This window comes from Corvus kubaryi, unplaced genomic scaffold (genome assembly GCF_017639235.1).
Source record: "Corvus kubaryi isolate FWS band 111438036 unplaced genomic scaffold, C.kubaryi_AGA036_p1.0 133, whole genome shotgun sequence".
In the NCBI taxonomy this organism is placed as follows: Eukaryota; Metazoa; Chordata; class Aves; order Passeriformes; family Corvidae; genus Corvus; species Corvus kubaryi.
Genome location: NW_024580667.1, coordinates 34,463,102 through 34,483,614, shown reverse-complemented (window position 1 = coordinate 34,483,614; position 20,513 = coordinate 34,463,102). Strand labels below are relative to the sequence as shown.

General features: G+C 38.9%; 1 protein-coding gene across 3 annotated transcripts in view; it reads left to right on the top strand.

Moving 5' to 3' along the window:
• The window catches only part of PCCA (propionyl-CoA carboxylase subunit alpha), a 272,415-nt gene that overhangs the window by 214,191 nt on the left and 37,711 nt on the right, over positions 1–20,513 (top strand). For all 3 annotated transcript variants that reach the window (XM_042042942.1, XM_042042930.1, XM_042042953.1), the window contains exon 21: positions 174–227. In XM_042042942.1, the coding sequence (XP_041898876.1) occupies positions 174–227 (54 nt within the window). The remainder of the gene's footprint in view (positions 1–173; positions 228–20,513) is intronic.

The window sequence follows — 20,513 nt, the reverse complement described above, 5'->3', positions numbered from 1 at the left end:
GAAGTATAATTTAGACTTCCAGTACTTCTGTTGAAGGAATTTATTTTATCTGTTTTATGTATAGATTTATGTATTCAATTGTTTTTGATTACTTTACAGTGATGTGACAAAGCAAATGGAATGGTTACAAATTTTGAGTTGCTTTAATCAATTCTTACATTTGTGTTTTTCAGCGGATTTCTCGGAATGCCTCTGGAGAGACAAGCATTCAGTTTCTAGGCACAGTGGTAAGCATGTAATAACTGTATTGCAAAGAATTAAGTTGGTAGAAGAATATAATGTAAACAGAAAGTAGGTAAATTACACTTTTACACTAAAGTGTAAAATGTACACTTTAGTACATTTACACTTGTAGATATGGGGGTCAGGATTATGTATAAATATTCTGAGTGTAACAGGTGAATGTAGGCCAACTGAAGCCAACTTCCAAGGCACAGTACCTGTGTTCTACCTTTCTGTTGATTCAAGTCTGCATCTATTTCATTTAGAAGGGATTTTAAGGTAGCTAGCTGGTTGTAGAGTTGTAAGCTTATTGCAATATACTGAAGTTTGATACACATCAGGATCAATCCCACTCTTCTTCACCACATCAGCTTTCTGATCTCTGTTGCTTCACTGTATTACATACCCCTATATCCCAGAGTGGGTCAGTAACTGTCTTAGGAAAAGACTATTTAGTAATGCAAAGTGTTCTGTTCTTTTCTCATTCTAACCAGATTTGGTAGCTTTGTAGTTCTCTCAGATTTTGTTTGCTGGATAGAAGTATGCCTAAAATCCTAATCAGATTTTATACCATTAGACAGAATTTACTGAATAAAATTATCCTTTGGAGCAGTCATGTATAATATACAAGTTTTGTGTTTGGTTATGGATGCTTATAAACATACATGTGATTGAAGCAACTTCCAGTTCTGTGATTTGCATGATTAAAATGCAGTCATTGAATTTTTTGAAGCTCCATATGTGTCTAAAAATAGTTCTGAAAATGAAATAAAATTGAAGGATCCGCTAAAGTAAGTTGTCCTGCTTGCTGCCCACAGATTTCACTGTAGTGATGTTAGCAGTGAAAAGCCTAAGAATGAAACATTCCATGTAGAATTTAGTCCTAACATCCTTGTGCACTATTTGTTTTGGACACAAGTGGATTAGGATTGCATATGATCATGCTTTCATTCTACTTACTTGTGATTAGTTCTGCTACAAGTCCTATGAAGCCATTGTTTGCAAGGTCTAACACGCTAAGGGTAAACTTAACAAGAATACCTTGCATTTATGTTTTTTCCTTACATGTTTGTTTTTAGAAATGAAAAGTACCCTTCATATTTTTTACTTCTATAGATACATCTCTGTGTACACGTATTTATTTATTTGTCTTAGTTACAAGCAGAGTAGCAGTAACCTAAAGACATAAAAATGAAGTTTTGTTCTGCACTATTGTATTTATGATGGTGCTTCTGCTCTGGAGTTGCAACCTGTGTATGTGAGATTGCTGCTAGGTGGTTGATTGGGTAGTCTTTGTGTGAGAAAATAATTACTCCAAAGTAGATAAGATATAAACACAAATGCAGCTTGATAACCTGACTAGATTTTAATTGATTTCTCTGTAAGGGGGTGCTGTAGCAGGGAAAATTCTGATTGTGTATTTTGTGACATAAAATGTTAAACCTGCTGTTCAAATTAGATATGAAAATATTTTGTATTCATTTGTTAGAAGTGGCCCAAAGTCTCACTTACAGACCGGGAAGAGATTATAAAAGATGGTGATGAAACAGCTACTGGATTGTAATATATGTTAGATCTTACTGACTAACTCGTGTGTTTATTGAATCCTAGTTATTTGGGGAAATCAAGTATGTGATTACAACTGAAATTCTCAGGAGGACTGAAGAGAAAAGCCTTTAGTACGCTCTCTGAAATTTTTTTATTTAATATAAATTATGCACATCTTGCTGATCAAACCCAGAGAGAGAACTTCAGCAATCAGGGTAGAGAAACAGTAATGAAGTCTGCTTCCCAGGGTTTGCTCCAATAACAGTTTTCTCGTAGAATCCAAGGCAGAGTGTGTACCTGTGCTCAGTCCTCCAGCCTGCTGTCCTCCTTTCCCCTAAATCCTGCTGTTTCATTTGTCCTTTGCTCATTTAACATCCTTGTACTCTTCTGATTTAAGCTTAATATATTCAGTTTAGGTAGTGGGGGGGGAATATACAATGATATCCACTACAGATTGCTGCACATATAGATACACAGTCTGTAGTGTGTACATGTGCACCTACACAAATGTAAATGTTCAAACAAAGAAAATGTTACCTTAATGAAGGCCCTAGAAATACATTCACCATTATGTATCTCTTATTAAACCCTTGCTAACTGCAGTTGACTTAGGAAGTGTTTGAAGGGAATATTTAGCAGCAAAAGAGTCTTGATTGCTCATTATTATTATAACGTATTGTTATCAACATAATAAACAGCTTGCAAAGTTACTTCTCCACTCCTTTTTTTTAGTAGAAAACATAAAGAATAACTCTGAACATTCTGTGTTCATTTTGGTCAGGGCAAATGTTGATGGCACTCCAGTGGTACCAGCCAGCACGATACTCTGGAGTGTACAGACCACTGACCTGTCCAGCAGAGTGTATTTTTAGAATGAGCTTGTAAGGAGCACAGCTTGCCTGGCTTGTCAGGAAGGCATCAGCTTCAATAAATGGCTTCACTTGATTTTTTGACATCGCGTAGTAGAAACAACTCTGCTGCTGGATTTTGACAAAACACAAGTCCCTGCTTCAGGAAGGCAGCTGACACTCTGAGGGGAAGTGAAAGCTGTGCTTCTCTATTAGAAATATCCTGGCTGTTCCAGTTAGGTGGAGGACAGAGAAGACTGTATTGCAGATGAAAGACAACAGTATAATATGAATTTTGCTTCATAACATATGGTAAACATCTGGACAGTAAGATGAGCGTTTCTGTTAGTGTAGCAGCATATTTCTGTTGTTTTAGAGGAGAAAAGGAAAAATCATGTTGCTTTCTCCAGTGATATCATAGCTTTGAGTGCCTACTGTTAGCATCACTTGGGGGTCTGCATGGATTAGTAATAATGTTTTTGTTTGTTTCTGATCATGAGTAGGAATTAATTGCTACTTGAGCATGTCTCTTCACTCCAAACTGTAGTGGCATTAGATAGCTTATTTTCTCCAAGTCGTTTTTTTTTGATAGAAGGTTGTGAGTCTCAGATATGATAGGGACTTAGCTTTTGGAAGATATATGAGGATGTTTCTGCCTGAGGAGCAAGCAACTTGTAGCTGTAAGAAATAGTTATTGAATTGGAAATTGCACTGGTTTGGTTTAATTTTCTTGTGAGGATAGCATTTTGAGTCCTCATTAAATTATTGCAGAGGAGGTCCTGGGTTATGGCTGTAATTGAGATTTTACATGAGTTTTTACTCATTTGTCCCCTCTGATGAATATCACTAGACGTGGTGTACTGATGGAGTCCTGCTATTTTGCCACTTCACGCTAGATTTATTCAGATAGTGTATTTATTAATAGCATTACCATAACAACAAGTAATCTGGTTGTGCTATATATTGTACAAAGGAAAAGGAAACAAGCTAGTACGTGATTCAGATTAATGTCCAAAACTGTGCCCAAAAGCAAGAGTGCAGGAAATAAGGGAGCAGTAATTTATGGGCTGTCTCCTGTGTGTAGGCAGCTCACAGAAGTAGGTTTGTCAAAAACGTAGAATCACAGAATTGTTTAGATTGTAAAAAGACCTCCAAGATGATCAGTTCCAACCGTTAACCCAGCATTGTCAAATCCACCACTAAACCATGTCCCCAGGTGCCTCATCTACGTGTCTTTTAAATACCTTCAGAGACAGTGGCTGCACCACTTTCCTGGGCAGCCTGTTCAATGTTTGACAGCCTTTTCCATGAAGAAATTTTTCCAAATATCCAATCTAAACATCCCCCGGTGCAGCTTGAGGGAGTTTCCTCTCATCAGTCATTACCTGAGAGAAGAGACCAATCCCCACTTGGCTACAACCTCCTTTAAAGCATTTGTAGAGAGTGAGAAAGTCTGAGCCTCCTTTTGTCCAGGCTAAACAAGCCCAGCTCCTTCAGCTGCTCCTCACAGGACTTGCTCTCTAGATGTAAAGATCATATGAAATAGATTCATAAAATCTATAGAAAAACACTAAGATCTATGTGCAGAGCTTCTGCTTCAGCCTCTGCAATTCAAAAAACTGGATGTTTGAGTGCTCAGAGGACCAAAGTCCACCCTTCATTCCTGTCTTTCTAATTACCCTCCAGTTTCTGTTGTGTCTTTTGTCTTTTCGTTCCACCTTCTGTTCTCTTACGTGAGAAGAATGTTTTTGGCTGGCCCACTGCTGGCCCCAGTCATTTGTTGGTTATTCAGGCCTCTCAGCTGGACTTCAACAATGAAATACGTCTGGGCAGGCAGCCTTTAACGCTAAGAAAGCTGCAAGTATATAGAGAACTGCAGATTATTGTGCAAGCATTAAACGTATTCTAGACTGTGTGTGGAATTTGAAATAAAGAAGTTGTGTATGTCCAGGTAATGAGCAGCCTGGCTCCATCACGTCTGTAATGTCATTGTCAGCTTTGGGCTGCAGGCCATGCTTGACAGCGATGCTCTGCTGACCCAGTGGATCACTTTCCTCAAAAGAGATGGTCCCTACCCTCTGCTCATAATTTATGCTGTTTCTTTGATCTTCTCTAACATCACAGCAGAAATATAAACAATTATTTTTTTTCCTCTGAGGAATGATGAAAGAAGATACACATGACATACTGTTCAGTATATTACTTAACAATATAGGGGAACACGATATAGGAACCCACATGGAGCAGATTAGAATTACTCTGGTTTAAGAGTCAAGCCATCTTTAGGTGCTTTCTGAGTTTCCTAGCACTGTTTTCTTGGTTCATCCATCTCACTGGAGGATTTTCCATTGCTTCAGTCTGATCACCAATGGGGTGCTTTTTGCCACCTTTGATTTACAAAATATTTGAAGTTTTGCTGTGGTAGCTTATGCTCTCTTATGATTACTATTAGCCTGTTGATACTACACATCCTTTTATTCAGCGTTTTTGCAGACCCATTTAAAATAGTCCTGAGACCCACCACTGCAACCAGATCTGCAAATTCCAGGCTGAGAATACTGGATTTAGGAAAACAAGTCTCTGTCAAGCCCTGGCCGTTCTTTTTAGCATAGCTGGCATATATTTGCATTTAGTGCATTAGTAATCACAGTTGGTATTAATGAGTTTTGGGCTTTAGCTACTTCCAGATGGATGGGCAAAGGAATATTCCATACACAGTCAGGGTTACTAGTTCTGTATCCTGTTCATGGCAGTCAGAAATGGAGAGCTTTATAGAAAAGCATTCCTAAAATCTTTGCCTTTGCATCCTGTCTTACTGTATTTTCTTCAGTTGTAGAGCTAAACTAATCTTAGGGGCTACAGGCCAGTATACTAACTTTTCTCAGTGCTGATTCTCCCTTCTGCTCCCTCTTGCCGTGGCTTATCTGCTTTTGCTTCAAGAGCAAACTTCCAGCTTCTTGTCCCATTACTGAGGCTTATAAATTGTGCTGAAACCCTGCAGTCTGTCTATAATCTCATCAGCAGACAGCTTCCTCCTCCTTTTTTCCTTCTCCCTGTGTTCTTATAAAGCTTTGGCTGTATGAGTCTGATTCAGCTCACAATGGCAAATGTTTAACAACCTGCTTCTTTCACCCTTAGAAATTGTTGCAGTTCTTAACAAGTTCTTTTCTTTCTTTATGCTTTTCTTTCTATATGCGACACTTCTGAAATTAGATACTGAAGATTTATGCAGACTTTCAAACATTGGTTTGGACCTGCAGAGGTTACAAAGGTGGTATTTATTGGAATACGTAGAGTACTAACCACAAGAAAATAAATGTAGGCCAGTAGGTGTTTATTTTGCAAGCTAATGTCTTTTTAAAAATGGTTTTTTTACTCTTCCTATTCTCAAGCCTTAAGATTAGGGTCCCTGCTGATATAAAGGGAATTGTACTGTTGTATAGGTTTTTTTTTCTTTTCATCCATTTTCAGAGGCACTGTGAACCACAGTGCTTCTAGTAGTAGAGCTATCATCAGTGGTATTTCAGTAGTGCAAAAGGTGAAAAAACATGCAATTGTTTCTGAAAACAATAACTTCGTTTGAGTCTCTTTTGAACGTGGATGATGATGAGAATCCTGAGACTGGCAGCAAGGTGCTTTGGTATTCTGTGGAAAGTGGGTAACTCACACAACAAGGATTTCACTTGTGAAAGCAGCGACCATCATTAGGGCTGGGCAGTGAGAATTGTTCCAGTTCATGAGGTGTGAATGATCAGGTGCAGTCACACAGCTACATATGCTGTTCACATTTCAATTGTCTTATATATTATTTGCATGTTTTAAAGCAGAAGGTATAGTGAATATATTAAAACTGTCCACTGGGGACAAACTCAAAAACACCTGAGAGATTTAGAAATGCCGGTGTTACCAAAAGCCACATCCCTAAAATCAAAATAATCAGATTACTTTGGAAATCTTGCTCAAGATTTCTTTGGAAAGAGAAATAAGAGAGTGCTTGGAGGTCTTTCTGAATTCTGTTCCTGTGAATTAAAAGAAACCAGAAGTGCCACAAGTTTCCACAGAACAACTTCTCGTAGTCTTTGCCTGAGATCTCCTTGAGCAAGAGGTGGTGGTGCTAAGGTGAAGCTGAAGATGCATAGGTGCTTGTTGGATACCTAATTGGGTGCTGCCAAATTTCCCTCAAATGGTCTATGGATTTTGGTCTTGTTTCTGTAACACAGCCAGTGCTCTTCAGAAGACTTGTGAAAACATGTAGGTAGGTGGACTTACCTTTTCTTTGAATAATTTGGGCTGAAATTGTTCAGCAATTTAAATAGTGTATGTGGGTGCAAATGGGATAAGGGGTTGGGAATGGGGATTGAGAGGCAGAAATCTGCATTGCAAGCATTGCTTTCTTACAAAAACAGGATGGAAGTAGGCTATTGCATTTAAATTCCAATGTTTGGCTTTTTATTTATTCATTTTTTCTTCTGTTTTCAATTAGAGTTTTAATTTGCAAAAAAAAAAAAAAAGATAACATCACAAATAGGTCAGGATTTCCATGAATATTCTTGATGTTGGTGGATTCTGTAGTGTGTGTGCTCTCTGTAGTATAGTGGTCTTTGTTTATAATAGAGACCACTCATCCCTCAGAAATAAGCAAACGGAAAAACTAGGATTTTTGGTTTTTCATACTTCATTTGACAAGTTTCTTTCTTCCTGAGCTCAGTAACACTTTAAGGACAAGCACTGAACTTGGTTGGCTAGCCTGTTACTTGGAACAAGTGGACAACTTACCCAAAGGTGTAACTCAAGTGATTTACTTTGGTAGACTATGATTTACCGCTGAAATAATTATTAATTGCTTCATTTGGCCAAAGAAGTGTTGGTGGGTTTTTTAAAGCTGTATCAAGACTGTTACCTCATAGTGAAGATGAGCATTTTCTTATGAAGACGTTTACTGCCATGTACTAAACATATATGTAGCCCATGTTTTTAAACAGCCTTTTGATGTCTGCAACTTTGGCATATACCCAAGAACTGTTTAGGAGGTATTAATTTATATGACTTTGAAGCTAAACCAGGAATCTTAATGAAACACAGGCATGATGAAGTTAGTAAAGCTAATTTAAGTCTCTGAATATAAATTTTAAATGAAGTTTTTATTGATAATAAATATACTTTGTTTCTCATTAGTCTTCTAGGCTTCAGTGGTAATATCAGTAAAATAAGCATGTTTTACAAAGATTTAACATTAAAAATGCTATTAATATGACCCTTGGTACACCAGCACAATTAGATTTCAAAGTGAGCATTTAGGATGTAACAGCGATTAATGACAACCATCGAAAACAATTTTGAACTCCATCAGTTTAACTCAGGAGGGTAAACTTAATATGATAATTTATCTAGTTGAATTGTATCAGCTTAGCAGGAACGTATGCAAATATGTGACCCTTACCTAGAATCTAAATGGATGCTGTGCTGATAGATTTATCAGTTCCATTAAAGAACTTTAGGGAACTTTGGAATTTCAGCAATTGTTCCCTTGGAGGTTGAAAACCAAACCTGATCTCATACTGGGACCATTCTAGTCTGCATATTTCCATAATTTGCCTTTGCTACTAATATGACAGCAAGACGCAAATAACTGTTTCTAATAATATCAAATGGAGTTGTGGAGGACAGCATTTTAATGTAGTAAAAGACCTCCCCGTGGGGTTGTTATTGCCACTATAGAACAGCAGTTACACAGTTGCAACAATAGTCTCTTAATTGATTCGTTTAATTAGCAAGAGATGAAGCTTGTGCTGCATCTTGTCATCTGTTATCATGGGGGCGGCTACAGAGAGAATCTCTGCATTTGTCACTCTATACAGTCAGGTTTAAGCAGGGTAAAAGGCATTGCACCTATAGAGGTGAGCTTTGGTGAGAATGTTTTGTGAGCGTGCTTTCAGTCAGCTTTTCTGTGTTTGAACATGTCTGGTTTAAGAATCTGCATGGTCTCTGCGGGAGAATTTATGACAAAGCATTGTTTTACTGGGGGAAAATCTTAATCCAGCAATGCCAGGCATTTCTAACCTAAATATGCAAATCTAAGTATTACAGGAATGATGGGTTATTTGGGGCATCACTGTTGTAGACTAGATTTACTTGGAACAAATAGGGTCAGATTAGTGAAACCAGCCATCTGCCTTGTGATTGCTTTTTCATAGCATTTTTGTCTCCAGACTAGATAAACAATGAGTTACATGAGCACATGGTCCATGGTAGGGAGCATGTGTAAAAGAGGGACTTTTTTGGTGGTTGGCTTTCCCCAGAGTAGTTATAAATACAGATACAGTGTTTTGCTTGTTTCTGGAAGATGAAGTAATTTTTTACTGAGATCTATTTTATTTACATTTTAAGGGTATGTAAATAAATATATTTTAAAGACATGTAAATATATTTGGAGCTTCCATTTCATTTTTCTCTTCTCCTTGGCTTAGCTTTGTCTTCTGTTCAAGGTTATTCTTCCTTATGGAAGGGAATATTTCTAGAGGAGGACAAGCTTCTTGTTAAATGCTAATTAAGAAAATGAAGGTTAAGTTGGCATACTTCCATTGTCATAACACTGACCTAAAATAAGGGATCTCTTACTAATCTGAAATAAATTAGAGGGGGAAGCAAGTAATTCTGTGCATGTGAAACACTTGAGATGTCTTCTCGTGGTCTGTTTTTTAAATGACTGTGCTTTGGGGTTTTTTTTGTTTGTTTGTTTTTGGTTTTCCACTTGTGTGCTGTAGTGTTGGACATGCCATCTAATTCTGGAATACCATGGTCCTGTCATTCTGTGTATATATAGCAATATGCTATATATATGCAATATGCTATTAGAGAAGCCATGCTTTTTAGGACAATTTAAGCAAAGATTTAGCCCACTTATCATTAAAGATCCCAAGGTAATTTCCACAAGGTTCTGAGATTGCTTCATATTCTGAGAGTCTTGGCCAAAGTCCACTTCGTGTAATTACCTTCTGTCTGCACAAATCCCTAATGCAATTTTAGATGTGTTTGGTATTTTTCACTTCCTGTCCTAAATAGTGAAAATATTGCTACACACTGCTCATAATTACTGTGGGTTATAGCCTCGGTTCAAGTAAAGAGATTACTTAGTGAATTTTGTGTTCCCATTGTTAAAACAACAGAATATGTGACAAAAGATGAGTGAGCAGTAGCATGTAAATTAAATCCGCAAACTGATGGAGTAACTCTCATTTTTTGACTGTTCTATTTCACTGCATTTTGCCTGACTGAGCTCTACTGCAAGGACCATCACTGAGGGAAAGACCAACTCTCAGACCATGTCAGAGGTCAAACTTAACACACTGAATGGTTCTTTGAAGCAGGTCAGAAATCAGTGTGGGGCTCTAAGTGCTGTTGTCGTGTGCTCAGTTGACTTTTATGTGGATTTCATACTTTTTTGTTCCCACAGCTGAGACTGTATTTGTCTCTTAACTAAAACTGGTTTCAGTTCCTCTTTCTGCAGGCTTTCATGAACTCCAGAATGTATGTTCAACCATGCTGTCTTTAAAATGGTCTATTTCTGTGTTGTCTCATTTGATAGAATTTATTGCCTTCTACTTGAAGTTAGTGCCTTCATCACTAAAGCCTTATGTTACTTTGCTGTATGCCATGTCAAATCTTTTTTCCTGATATTTTATTTCCTCTTTCTAGTTATCCTTTCTTTGTTTCTTCTGCATTATTTATCTGCTCCATCTTTTCTCAAATTGCTTCTCTTGTGTATTTCCTGTGTCAAATTCTTTTAGACATACTTGTATTTTGGAGTTTGTTTTTTTTTCTCTAGAAAGATACATGGGTTGAGAAAAGAGATAATAGTATTAATCGGACATCAACTTTCATGTCTTTCTCTAAGCAGCATTTAGGAGAAGAATAAACTTTAGAAAAATTGCTATACATCAGCAAGTCATATAGCTACTGGAGTTGTCATATAAGTACTATAGATGGGGAATGTCAGGGACTCTTGTAACATGAAAGTTGTTCCTTTGTTTATTAATTTTCTTCATAGCATGTAAAATCTCTATTTTGAAGCACTTAAAATTTTTCCCAGTGTTCATTTAAAGCACTCTGCAAATAACAGAGGAATTTATCATGCAGGAACACAGAGTTTATTTCACTTTTTTATGAAACTAAAGTTTCATGTAAATTCTCTTCTGTGTAAAGTACGTTGAAAATTATGTGAATGATGTTTTAAAAAAGATTCTGTGCATCCCTGCTTATCTGAAGGACAGCAATCCGTGCTGCTGCAAGCACTCACCTGGTACAAGCGGGTAGTCTCCGTCTTCATTTCATTCATGCTATTTGATATTTATAGTCCTTGCCCACCGCAAGGCAAAGGAAGGTGAAGGACAGAGCGGTGGTAGTAGGAAGTATCCTGCTTTGTGTGACCATCTCCAAAACACCAGTCTTATGTCTTGGAGAGGTGCCATGTTGGCAGGGTGCACAGGAAGTATTCACATAGCAAATTGTGTTATGAGCAGCAGAACCACAACAAGGTTCTTCCTGCATCTAATGCTGTTTGACTGGGGGGAGGGAGAGAGAAAAGGGAGGTCAGGGCAATGTGCATGAAAAGGAAGGGCCCACGCTATTGTAAGGACACTGAAAACAAACCGCCCCTGTGCCAAAGACTTCAGCGTATATGACAGAACAGTGCTGAGTGGGCCACAGGAATTCAGTCGAGGCCAAAAAGCCCCGTGGGTAGGAAAGCTGTGGTTATGTCCTGTGTTTCCACTCTAACTCCTTCTCCTCCCTGCCTTAGAGTGACTTCTTTTGACATGCCCTCAGAAGCAATTTTCACTTACTGCTTTCTTTGACGTCAGCCTTTCTTTGAGGAACAACAAAGATGTTTGAGTTTTAAAATACTTACATTAGTGTTCTGTTACAAGTCTTTGGGCGTTCCTTGTTTTTTTGTGAGGATTTTCTGTTGTTTTGGGGTTTTTTTTCCTCCCTAGGTTTGTGTTTTAGTTATAAAAGAGCTGCAGGGAAGCCCTCCCTTAGCCTTGCAAGTTCCAAGCCCACTGTTAGTATTTAACAAATACTCAGCAAGCAGAACAACCCAATGTGCTCGCTGTACCTAAGCCAGATCTGGACACTGCATTAAGAAGATCCCAGCTACATTCTGACAGACATTTGTTCCACAGCCTGATTTTGACATATTGACCGAGAACAATGTTTATGGTATCAAATGGTGGCTTTTGTGAGGCACAAACTGTACTCAGGTGTCCTGTAAAGCAAAATACAACTTTTGCAAAATTGTGAAGCAAATTAGCACTGAGAAGTATCCAGTTGAGGAGCGGTCAGAAGCTGCATTTCTAATCTGAAAAAGACTGAACACTTGTGGTGGAGACATAGGTATGTAGCAGAATGCTCTAATGGGATTATATTCAGGAGGAGTTTTCAAAAGCCCGTTACTGAATGATCCACCCTGAGTGGTTCATCTGCTGAGACCCTGCATTAGCAGTGGTGAGTTTTGAGTCCAAGACCAGTCCCTTTGTATTCTTTTCAGGTGTCTGTCAGCACTGCAGAAGCTCCTCCACCTTTGTGCCAGTTCTTGAAGCATTTTTCAAAGCCATGTGGTGTTTCAGTTCTGGTCATGTGGTAGTTGGCGCCAATTGGTTCCAAAACCATTTTCAGCAGCATGAGGCTGCTGGGAGGCCCCTCTAGCTGTAGAGAAAACACACTGCTATTGTACTTCTGATTTTCTTCTTGCTGGCTTGGTTTGTGGTTCACAAAGTCCATTCTGCTAGAATTATATTTGAGCTGGCATCAGTAACATGAGACATGTAACAATTTGCCTGAAACACCTCATCTGAAAAAGGATTATTCTCACTGACAGATGAGCCTGTGTTGTTTGTGCAGCTTGTGTGCATGTGCTGGGTTGAGTAGTTAGCCTCAAATTACTGACAACTCTGTTGAAACTGGGCACTGCTGCCAAAGAATTTGGATGTGCTTGGGGTAGAGAATAGGCATCCCAATAGCTAGCTGTTGAGTGGAGGTAGGGGAGTCTGAGCCAAGCTGACTTCCTTGGGCTTGAAGGAAGCAGGGCGGACTCCTGTTACCATAGATTCCCTGCAGTGTCGTTCTGGGTAGTGAGGGAGGGAGAGACTATGAGATGTATTAAGGCAACTACTTGAGGTTGTAGTGGAGATATCAGGTTGTTGGAACTCATTTTCCTTATATAAATTTTGATGAGCAGAGTAAAAAAGCATCTGAGATGGAAGTCAGGCTGAAGACTGTGATTTCCACCAATTTTCATGTATGACAGTGTGAGATGTCTAGCATGAGCAAGTCAGATGCTTGGTTTTATGTACAGAGTGCAAACTGAATGGCATATATTAGTTTTTGGCTTCACTACAGACTGTAATACTCTCCAGGCCATTGTGGCTTCTCAACAGCAGGAGACAGCAGCAGAGAAGTTCCCCTGCAGAAAACCTTTGTACAAATGCAGTTGCTTCCTAGGGAACTCACTGCCACAGGCATGCTCAGTGTAGCCCTAATGAAGCCTTAGCAGTTTTTGGAGTATACATTGCTCTCTTGTGTCCAAACTAGAGCCACCTCTCAGTACCTGAAGGATTTGTCTGTGCCTGATAGCTCAGAACTAGACCTTCAGGGCAGAGTAAGCCAGTGCCATGCAGCCCTCCTGAGCTCAGCCTGGAACTGCTTGTGTTTTGGTTTTGATCCATTTTTCATTTAGTGTCAGAATTTCCTTATGTAATAATACAACTAAAAGTGATTTTGAAGTACTTTGGCTTCATCGGGCTTTTGTTCCCCACCCCCATGCTTTTATGTTTGAAGGCTCCATTAGTGTCCATAGCAAAGAGAGAGTAACACAGATGGTAAACATTTTTACCACAGAACACCAGCAGTGAACACCATATCACTGATTTAGGAGTCTCTGCACTGTGCTTGCTCAGCTGTACATAATCACTCTCATTTCCTTCCCTTGGGTTTCTGGCCAGCTTAGGGAGACTTTACTGATGTGCTTAGTGAGGTCTCCCTGGCATTGCTGGGCTATTGCTCAGTTCTCGTATGTGCTTCTTTGTGGAGCAAGAAGCTCCACACTGGAGCTGGTGTGAGCTTTTGGTTGGCGTCTTCTCTGATTTTCAGTAATGTATTTTCACCAAATGTACAAGGCTAAAATTAAAATTCTTTTGGGTGAGGACAATATCTGCCTTAGCTGCCAGGCAGCCTAGTGCATTTGAATGCCTCCCTGATACAAAAGATAATAAACCTTTGGGAACTGTGATTAGCCTTGCTAGGGTTTTGTGGGCTAGTTGCCATGGTAGAAGCTAGTGAACACTTGGTACAAAGCAATAACATTCTTAAAGTTTCAATTTTCATTCTGGGAATGCTGATAGAAAGATGAATGCTATGAATAAGGGTTGTTGGTTTCTCTGTAGTAGTTCAAATAAAACTGTAAAAAAGTAATTTGGTTTGGTGCAGCATTTTACCAAGCCAGCTAGCTGTGAGGTTCTTATGTTCTCTTCCTTTTCACTTCTCTTTGTACAAACAAAATAGCAAACGTAGGCTATCAAAAATGCATGTAGTTTGTCTTTATACTTAGATGAGAGAGATAAAATCAAACTAAAATTTCACATTATCACTCTGCTTGTAAAATACAACAGTGTCCTTTGGGCCAGAAGAGGTTTTTTTCCAAAACAAGCATGCACTACAGTCTGTGTAGTGGTGGCCCGTTTTGGTGACTTGTTTACTGGTGTGCCTTTCATATCCAAATTCTTGGCTACAGACAAAGCATTCAAATACTTTTTGTCAGAAAAAGAAGATGAAAATTGTCTGAAATTGGAGCCAAGTTCACATTCTCTGGAGTACTGTTTCAGCCTTTGGGAGGATCATCTAGTGCATGGTGAAAACTCGAGCTAGGTTTGTTTGAACAATCTAAACTTAAAGAAGAGACAACAAAACAAATACTTTTTAATTCTTGTGCTTTTTATATTTACACTGGCAGTGGTGTCTTCCTCAGATGAAACGTTTTGATATTAAGCAGTTCCTCTAATTTTACTGGGCTCTGTTTCTTTTTATGGTAACACACACTGTGCAGGAAGGTCATTATATGGGAGAAAAAAGCTGTCAGCATAAAAGAGAAAGTTAACATTGCACATGTCTTTGTTTATGGGGTTCTTGGAATGTGCTGTGACTTGAGCCAAATGATGGCTTAAACTGTTCTTTTTAATATGCTGGATGGCCTCTCCCTATGTTCTGCCAGTAACAGGTACTCCACCTTGCAAGTAAAAATTGTAAAATTATCTGTGAACTCATCTCAAATGTTTCCTTTGTATGTTGCTAGTACTTCCTTCAGAGACCATTTATATTTTTCATAAAGGTTGGTGGAATGTGGTCATGGTTGCATTCAATTAACCCAACTGTGTGTGATGAGAACACTGACATGAATAATTGAAACATGTATTGGTTGCATATGCAAAACCAGTTTAGGTTTGTGCCAGTCTGTGTTGCCTGATGACCGTACATCACAGGGAGCCTTGCAAACTGCATTGGTGATTTTTGTCTCGTTTAGTATTGCATTAACATCTGTGGCACAAATGGCCATTCATCACATGGTAATTTTGTCTGAGTTCCAGAAGAAAGGTTAAAGAAAATGCAGCTACTCTACGTTTTTCTTACTTCCATCCCCCAACAAGTTTCATGTCTAAGGTTAAATGAGGGCAAAGGGGTAAAAACGCTGAATAACTTTCAGGTTACACTGGCAGCAATAAATTCTTCAATTTTGTACCTTGATAAAAGAGGAATAAAACCTTGTCTTTTCTAAGCCAAAGCTACTGCCTTTGGTTTCATCTTGAAATGAGGTTTCCTCATAAAGTGAGGCTGATCAGATGTTAACCATCTTAGGGATTCCTGCTGAACCGGTTCTGTGCAGGAGTGAGGAAGGAGCCCTGATGACTTGGAACATGAGAGATCAAATCAACAATTAAAGGATAACAGTGAATTGGGAAGGAAAGGGAAGATGACTAGCCAGGGAGGATTAGCCTGAGTCAGGAACAAATTTCCTGAAATTACTCAAGCAGGTGCTTAAAGGGAGGTGGGTTATTCTCTTAAGGAGTGATTTTTCAGGAGTGTGTGAGCCAGCTACAAGCAGGTCTGAGAGGCCATTGAGGAAAAAACTCCACTGGGGAAGAGAAGGATACTGCATCATAGGGTCAGAGAGAAAGCAGTGTTCTCCTGGAAGATAACAAGATTTCTGTTCTTCCCTGTGAGAGGCAACGTGCATTGTTCTATGAAGGACGTTAATGTGCTAGACCACTGGCCTTTTCCTGTGGGGAAAAAGGTGTGTTTAAAGAGCTAATATACATATTTTCAGTGTGATTTCCTTGTATAATATCAGTAGATATTAAAAGCAAGACTTTCTGAAAGGAAAACAACTGGTATAAACTGCTGAGGCAAGTTTCACAGGGAAAACCAGCATCTTTTATTAGACCAGCCAATGATGATGTGAGGAAAAAAGGCAGCAACTAAGTTCATAGCCTATTCACTGCTGCAGCTTCAGTGGGGAAGGGGGATAAAGATTTGTCTGAGATGTTTTCACAGGCTCCATCCCTGTACTTTTACGTCAGGAAGCTGAAACCAGAGAAAGAGAGAAATTGAACATGGGCACAGGTGAGGCGAGGACTTTCAGTTTTTGCTCTGGAGAGTTGGTGTACCATGATCTGTCAGTGCAATGTGAGCACTGTTTCATGAAATGGCCCAGCATTAACAGATATTACAGCTACCCATGATTCTATGGGCAGTGGTTTTGTTCAGGAGCAATTACGTTAGTGTTCAGTAAACCTGAGATTGTATATTTTACTGTTTATAAAATATTTGTCAAAGGATTATCCATTAAACACTTCTTCCACTTAAAGGAAGAAAGCAGGGTTTATTTGGATGTCAGAGGCTTCACCAGACTGCTATCTTCTGGCCTCAATCTGAAGAAAAGGAGGGAGACCTGCAAATACCAAGCATATAAAATTCCTGTGTATTTTATTGGACAAAGAAACTTTATGTTAAAAAAACATGTACTTTGAATGATTTCCAAAATATATTGTTGGATTCAAAGTTGTGAAATGTAATTGCTTTTACATCCTGGCAGAGCCACGGGATCTGGAGAGGCTTAAGAACAGTGAAGACTGAAGGCCAGAATTTCAGAGGCAGCTTAGTCCCACTAAAATTAATGCATGTTAGGCACCTAAATGCCTTTGAAATCTGGCTCTGAGCCCATAGGTTTTGTTGCTGTTAATACTTTGGACATTTCTTTATGCCAGCCCTTCGGTTCAACTCAAGGAACAGGAGAGGGATTTCCTGTGTCGGTCAGCAACGTGCTGTTTAGCACTGGAGCTAACCCCAAGCACGGGGCTGGGCAGTGCTGCTCTGGGACTCACTCTGCATTAATATTGCTCTAGTAGAAGTCTAAGTTTAATTGCTGATGCGACACTTGACTCCATTCTGAACTACAAATAAGTTCTGAAGTAAGGAGGATGTCAAAGAACAATTTCCCCTTCCCTTCCCCCCACTTTTTCTTTTTCTCCTGGGTTTCACTGTTCCTCCCAAGACTTACTTTGAGAGAGTAATACATATCCCAACAACATGGACATCATTGTACTGAACTTGTTGTGTAGTCACAGTTTTATGGGTAATAATACTATGTTGTCTTTAAAGAAAGGAGCAGCCTTAGAGAGTCAGGCTGCAAAATAGATAAAAAGTATAATCTTTTCCCCATCAAATTATAAAACTGTACTGTGCTTGCTGAAAGCACGTAATGAGTAGAAAGTGAGCACTAATCTATTTGGCTCTGTCTGAACCTTCATATTTCTATTTATCTCAGTGGGAGTTTTTAATATTCTACTGATGTCATTTTATGTTTTGCTGACTTCAAGGTTGAGATATTGTCACTTACAATCATGTTGACTGCCTGAATGCAAAATCAGACTTTATGAGAATTAATAAAATCATGCTATTATGGACCTTGGAGATGACACTAGCTGATATAAATGGTGTCTGAAAATGATGTAATGAGCTGGTTGTGCCTTTATTTCAAGGTTCATTTTTCATACACTTGAAAGGGTTTTGTGAAGGTGTATGCATATTAAGGATCAGATTCTGCTTACATTACTGGGAGAGTATCTCTAATTGATCTAACCAACAGTGCTAAATGCATGAATGTAACTTCTTTCCAGTTCCTATTGCACTAATTGCAAATTACTTTTGCCTGGTCCCCAGTTTGCCCTCTGATTTTCCCTGGATGCATGCCTCCTCCCCACCACCGTTCCAGACCGTGGTTATTGAACGTGTAGTGCCTTTGCAGCTGATTCAGTGATGACTGCAAAAAAGTTGTAAAGATGGGCAAAACTTGATTTAGAGTTTTTACGCATGAGGACACGTACCACTGATTGTGGTATTGAAGTGTAGAATGTGCAGTAGTGAGGAATACAATATATGAGCTAAGTAAACTGCAGCTCTTGTTGGCAGTTCCATGCATGGCTGGAAAATGCTTTTTAAAGTAACAGTAAAAAACACTTTGTTTATAACAAAACTGGAAACATAAAGGTAAAAATTAATTCAGCACCGTAAATGAAAAATATATTAAAATCTGCTATGCAAATACAAAATTTAGTTACTTTGTTGTGAAACTTAATTGAATGATCTTGGAGAAATAATGGAAACCTTTTATTAATACCTTCATCTTATCCATCGAGTTCCTTATTCACTTCGTGCCTGTGCTGCCAGGCAGTGAGTTGAAATTCAGACTCAGATTTAAACTGTTGGTATAAATGAGGCATATTATGGGGGAACTCATGAATGAGATTCAGTTCTACTTGGAGGTGTGAAGACAAACAGTGGAAAGACTTTCAGATAGGAAGAGTCCTGGGGAAGTAAGAGCCTACAACCACCTCCTTCTCTCTTTGATTCAGTCTTAGTGAATTTTGAAGTGAAGCAGTTTCAGGGGAACTGGAGAATTTTAATCTTATGGCTGTTTTTGAGATCACTCAAAATAAACCTGCAATTTCTCCAAATAACTTACAAGGCTTTTAAAAAGATTTGGGAATGGAACCACTGAAGCTGTCCATTCTGAAAAGTGACCCCAGACTGTCAACTTCACCTTAGAGTGGGTAGAGAGGTTGCTGACACGCATTTAAGGCCCTTAGGAAAGTGCTACAGAGAATGATTCATCATGTCCTTATCCTTGAAAGCACTTAAAATACTGACATGCTTTTACGAACTGAGATCTGTATGGACTTTTTTACCTTGGTCCATCATTTAGCTGCATTCATTATAGCTTCTTTGCCTACTCAAAGCCTCTTTGAATGAGCTCATGTAGGGGAAAATAGGACTGCTTTTCTCAGTAGTTTGCATGTGACTGAGAATTCATAAGTAATAGAATTGTGAATGCCCAAGGAATCTTTCTTCATTTGTAACAGTTTATGTTCAAAGCACTTCAGTTCTATATAAAGTCTGTAAAATCTCCAGCAAATTATGAGTCTACACTCTGGTTTTCTCACCAGAGAGAATCCTTCTCCAAGTTCTCCAGTACTTCAGTGGTTGCCACAGGTACAGATTTTACAAGTGTGTGTCATTTGTCCATCTTCTTGCTGCTATGTGCTTGTGGTAGAAGCAGTAACACGGCTACAGGCATGTTGATGTCTTCCAATAGCAAGAAAAATGCTTAAAGAATGGATTCTTTATTCTTCAAAAGTCAGGACTGTGGCATTGAATAAATCCACCAGCTTAGGCTGGTGGGAATATAAAATGAATCACTTGCTTGTATAAATCTATTAGATTTATATGCAGCACAGATAAATTAAGGCTGGTTGGTGGTGACAGACTTTGAGTGGGAGGCATCTAGACCACTTCCATAGCCAAGAAAGCATTTTATTGGAGACTAAAAAAACCCACTGGAGTTCTTATACGTGCTTTAAAAATTCTCTGTAGCTGTTTCTGGAATGTGAAGTTGGTTAAAGCATGGTGCTAATAACACCAAGGTTGTGGGTTCAATCACCATGTGAGGGTTGGACTTAATGATCCTTGTGGGCTCCTTCCAACTCGGAATATTCTGTGATTCTGTGAAATGCAAAAATATGATATGTAATAGAAATATACTGTCAGATGGACAAATGTCTAAGAGATGGAGAAGATTATTCAAAATTCTTAGTGCTTGGTCATCACTTGTACATGTGCCAGGTTGTACCTGAAATCACAAGGCAGAACAAACTGAGAAGATGTGCCCTACTCAAAGAAAAGTAGCTTGTTTTTGCATGAAAAAGGGCTGGGTCTGCTCCTTAGGTAAGAAATTAGTCAGGAATCATGTGTTGTATTTTTGTGATTAGATTTTCAGATGAGATAGATCACTCTTGCATGCATGCAAATCAGTGGAAATGGCAAATTCTTCCATCTTTCAGGAATCAGGGTACTGATAGTTCTCTACTGTCTCTTAGTTGGAGTAAGTTATTTCTCTCAATAGAGGACTGTTAAAACCTTTTGTAATATGATTTTGCCTGCAGCTTGCCAGTGACATCTTTACTATGCAGGCATGCATGGTGGCCCAGTGGGAGTTTCAGTTCACTCCGATTATTTCCCAGGCTTTGGCCAGGGAATTTCTCAGGCTCAGACAGTTCTGAGCAGTCGTTTCAGAGCACTCCTCTTCTTCACCGCACATGAGTGCCAGATTTTCAAAGATGCAAATACAGCGCAGTGTGTGACAGTTCTGTCTCTGCAGCCCAAATATATGTATTTGAAAAGGCAATTCTCTGTGTCTGGTTTTGAAACTTCCAATGATACTACAGTGATGCTATAGAGAAAAATTAGTTCTTTCAACAACAGAGAGGGAGAGAGATGAATGTTTTAATCAGA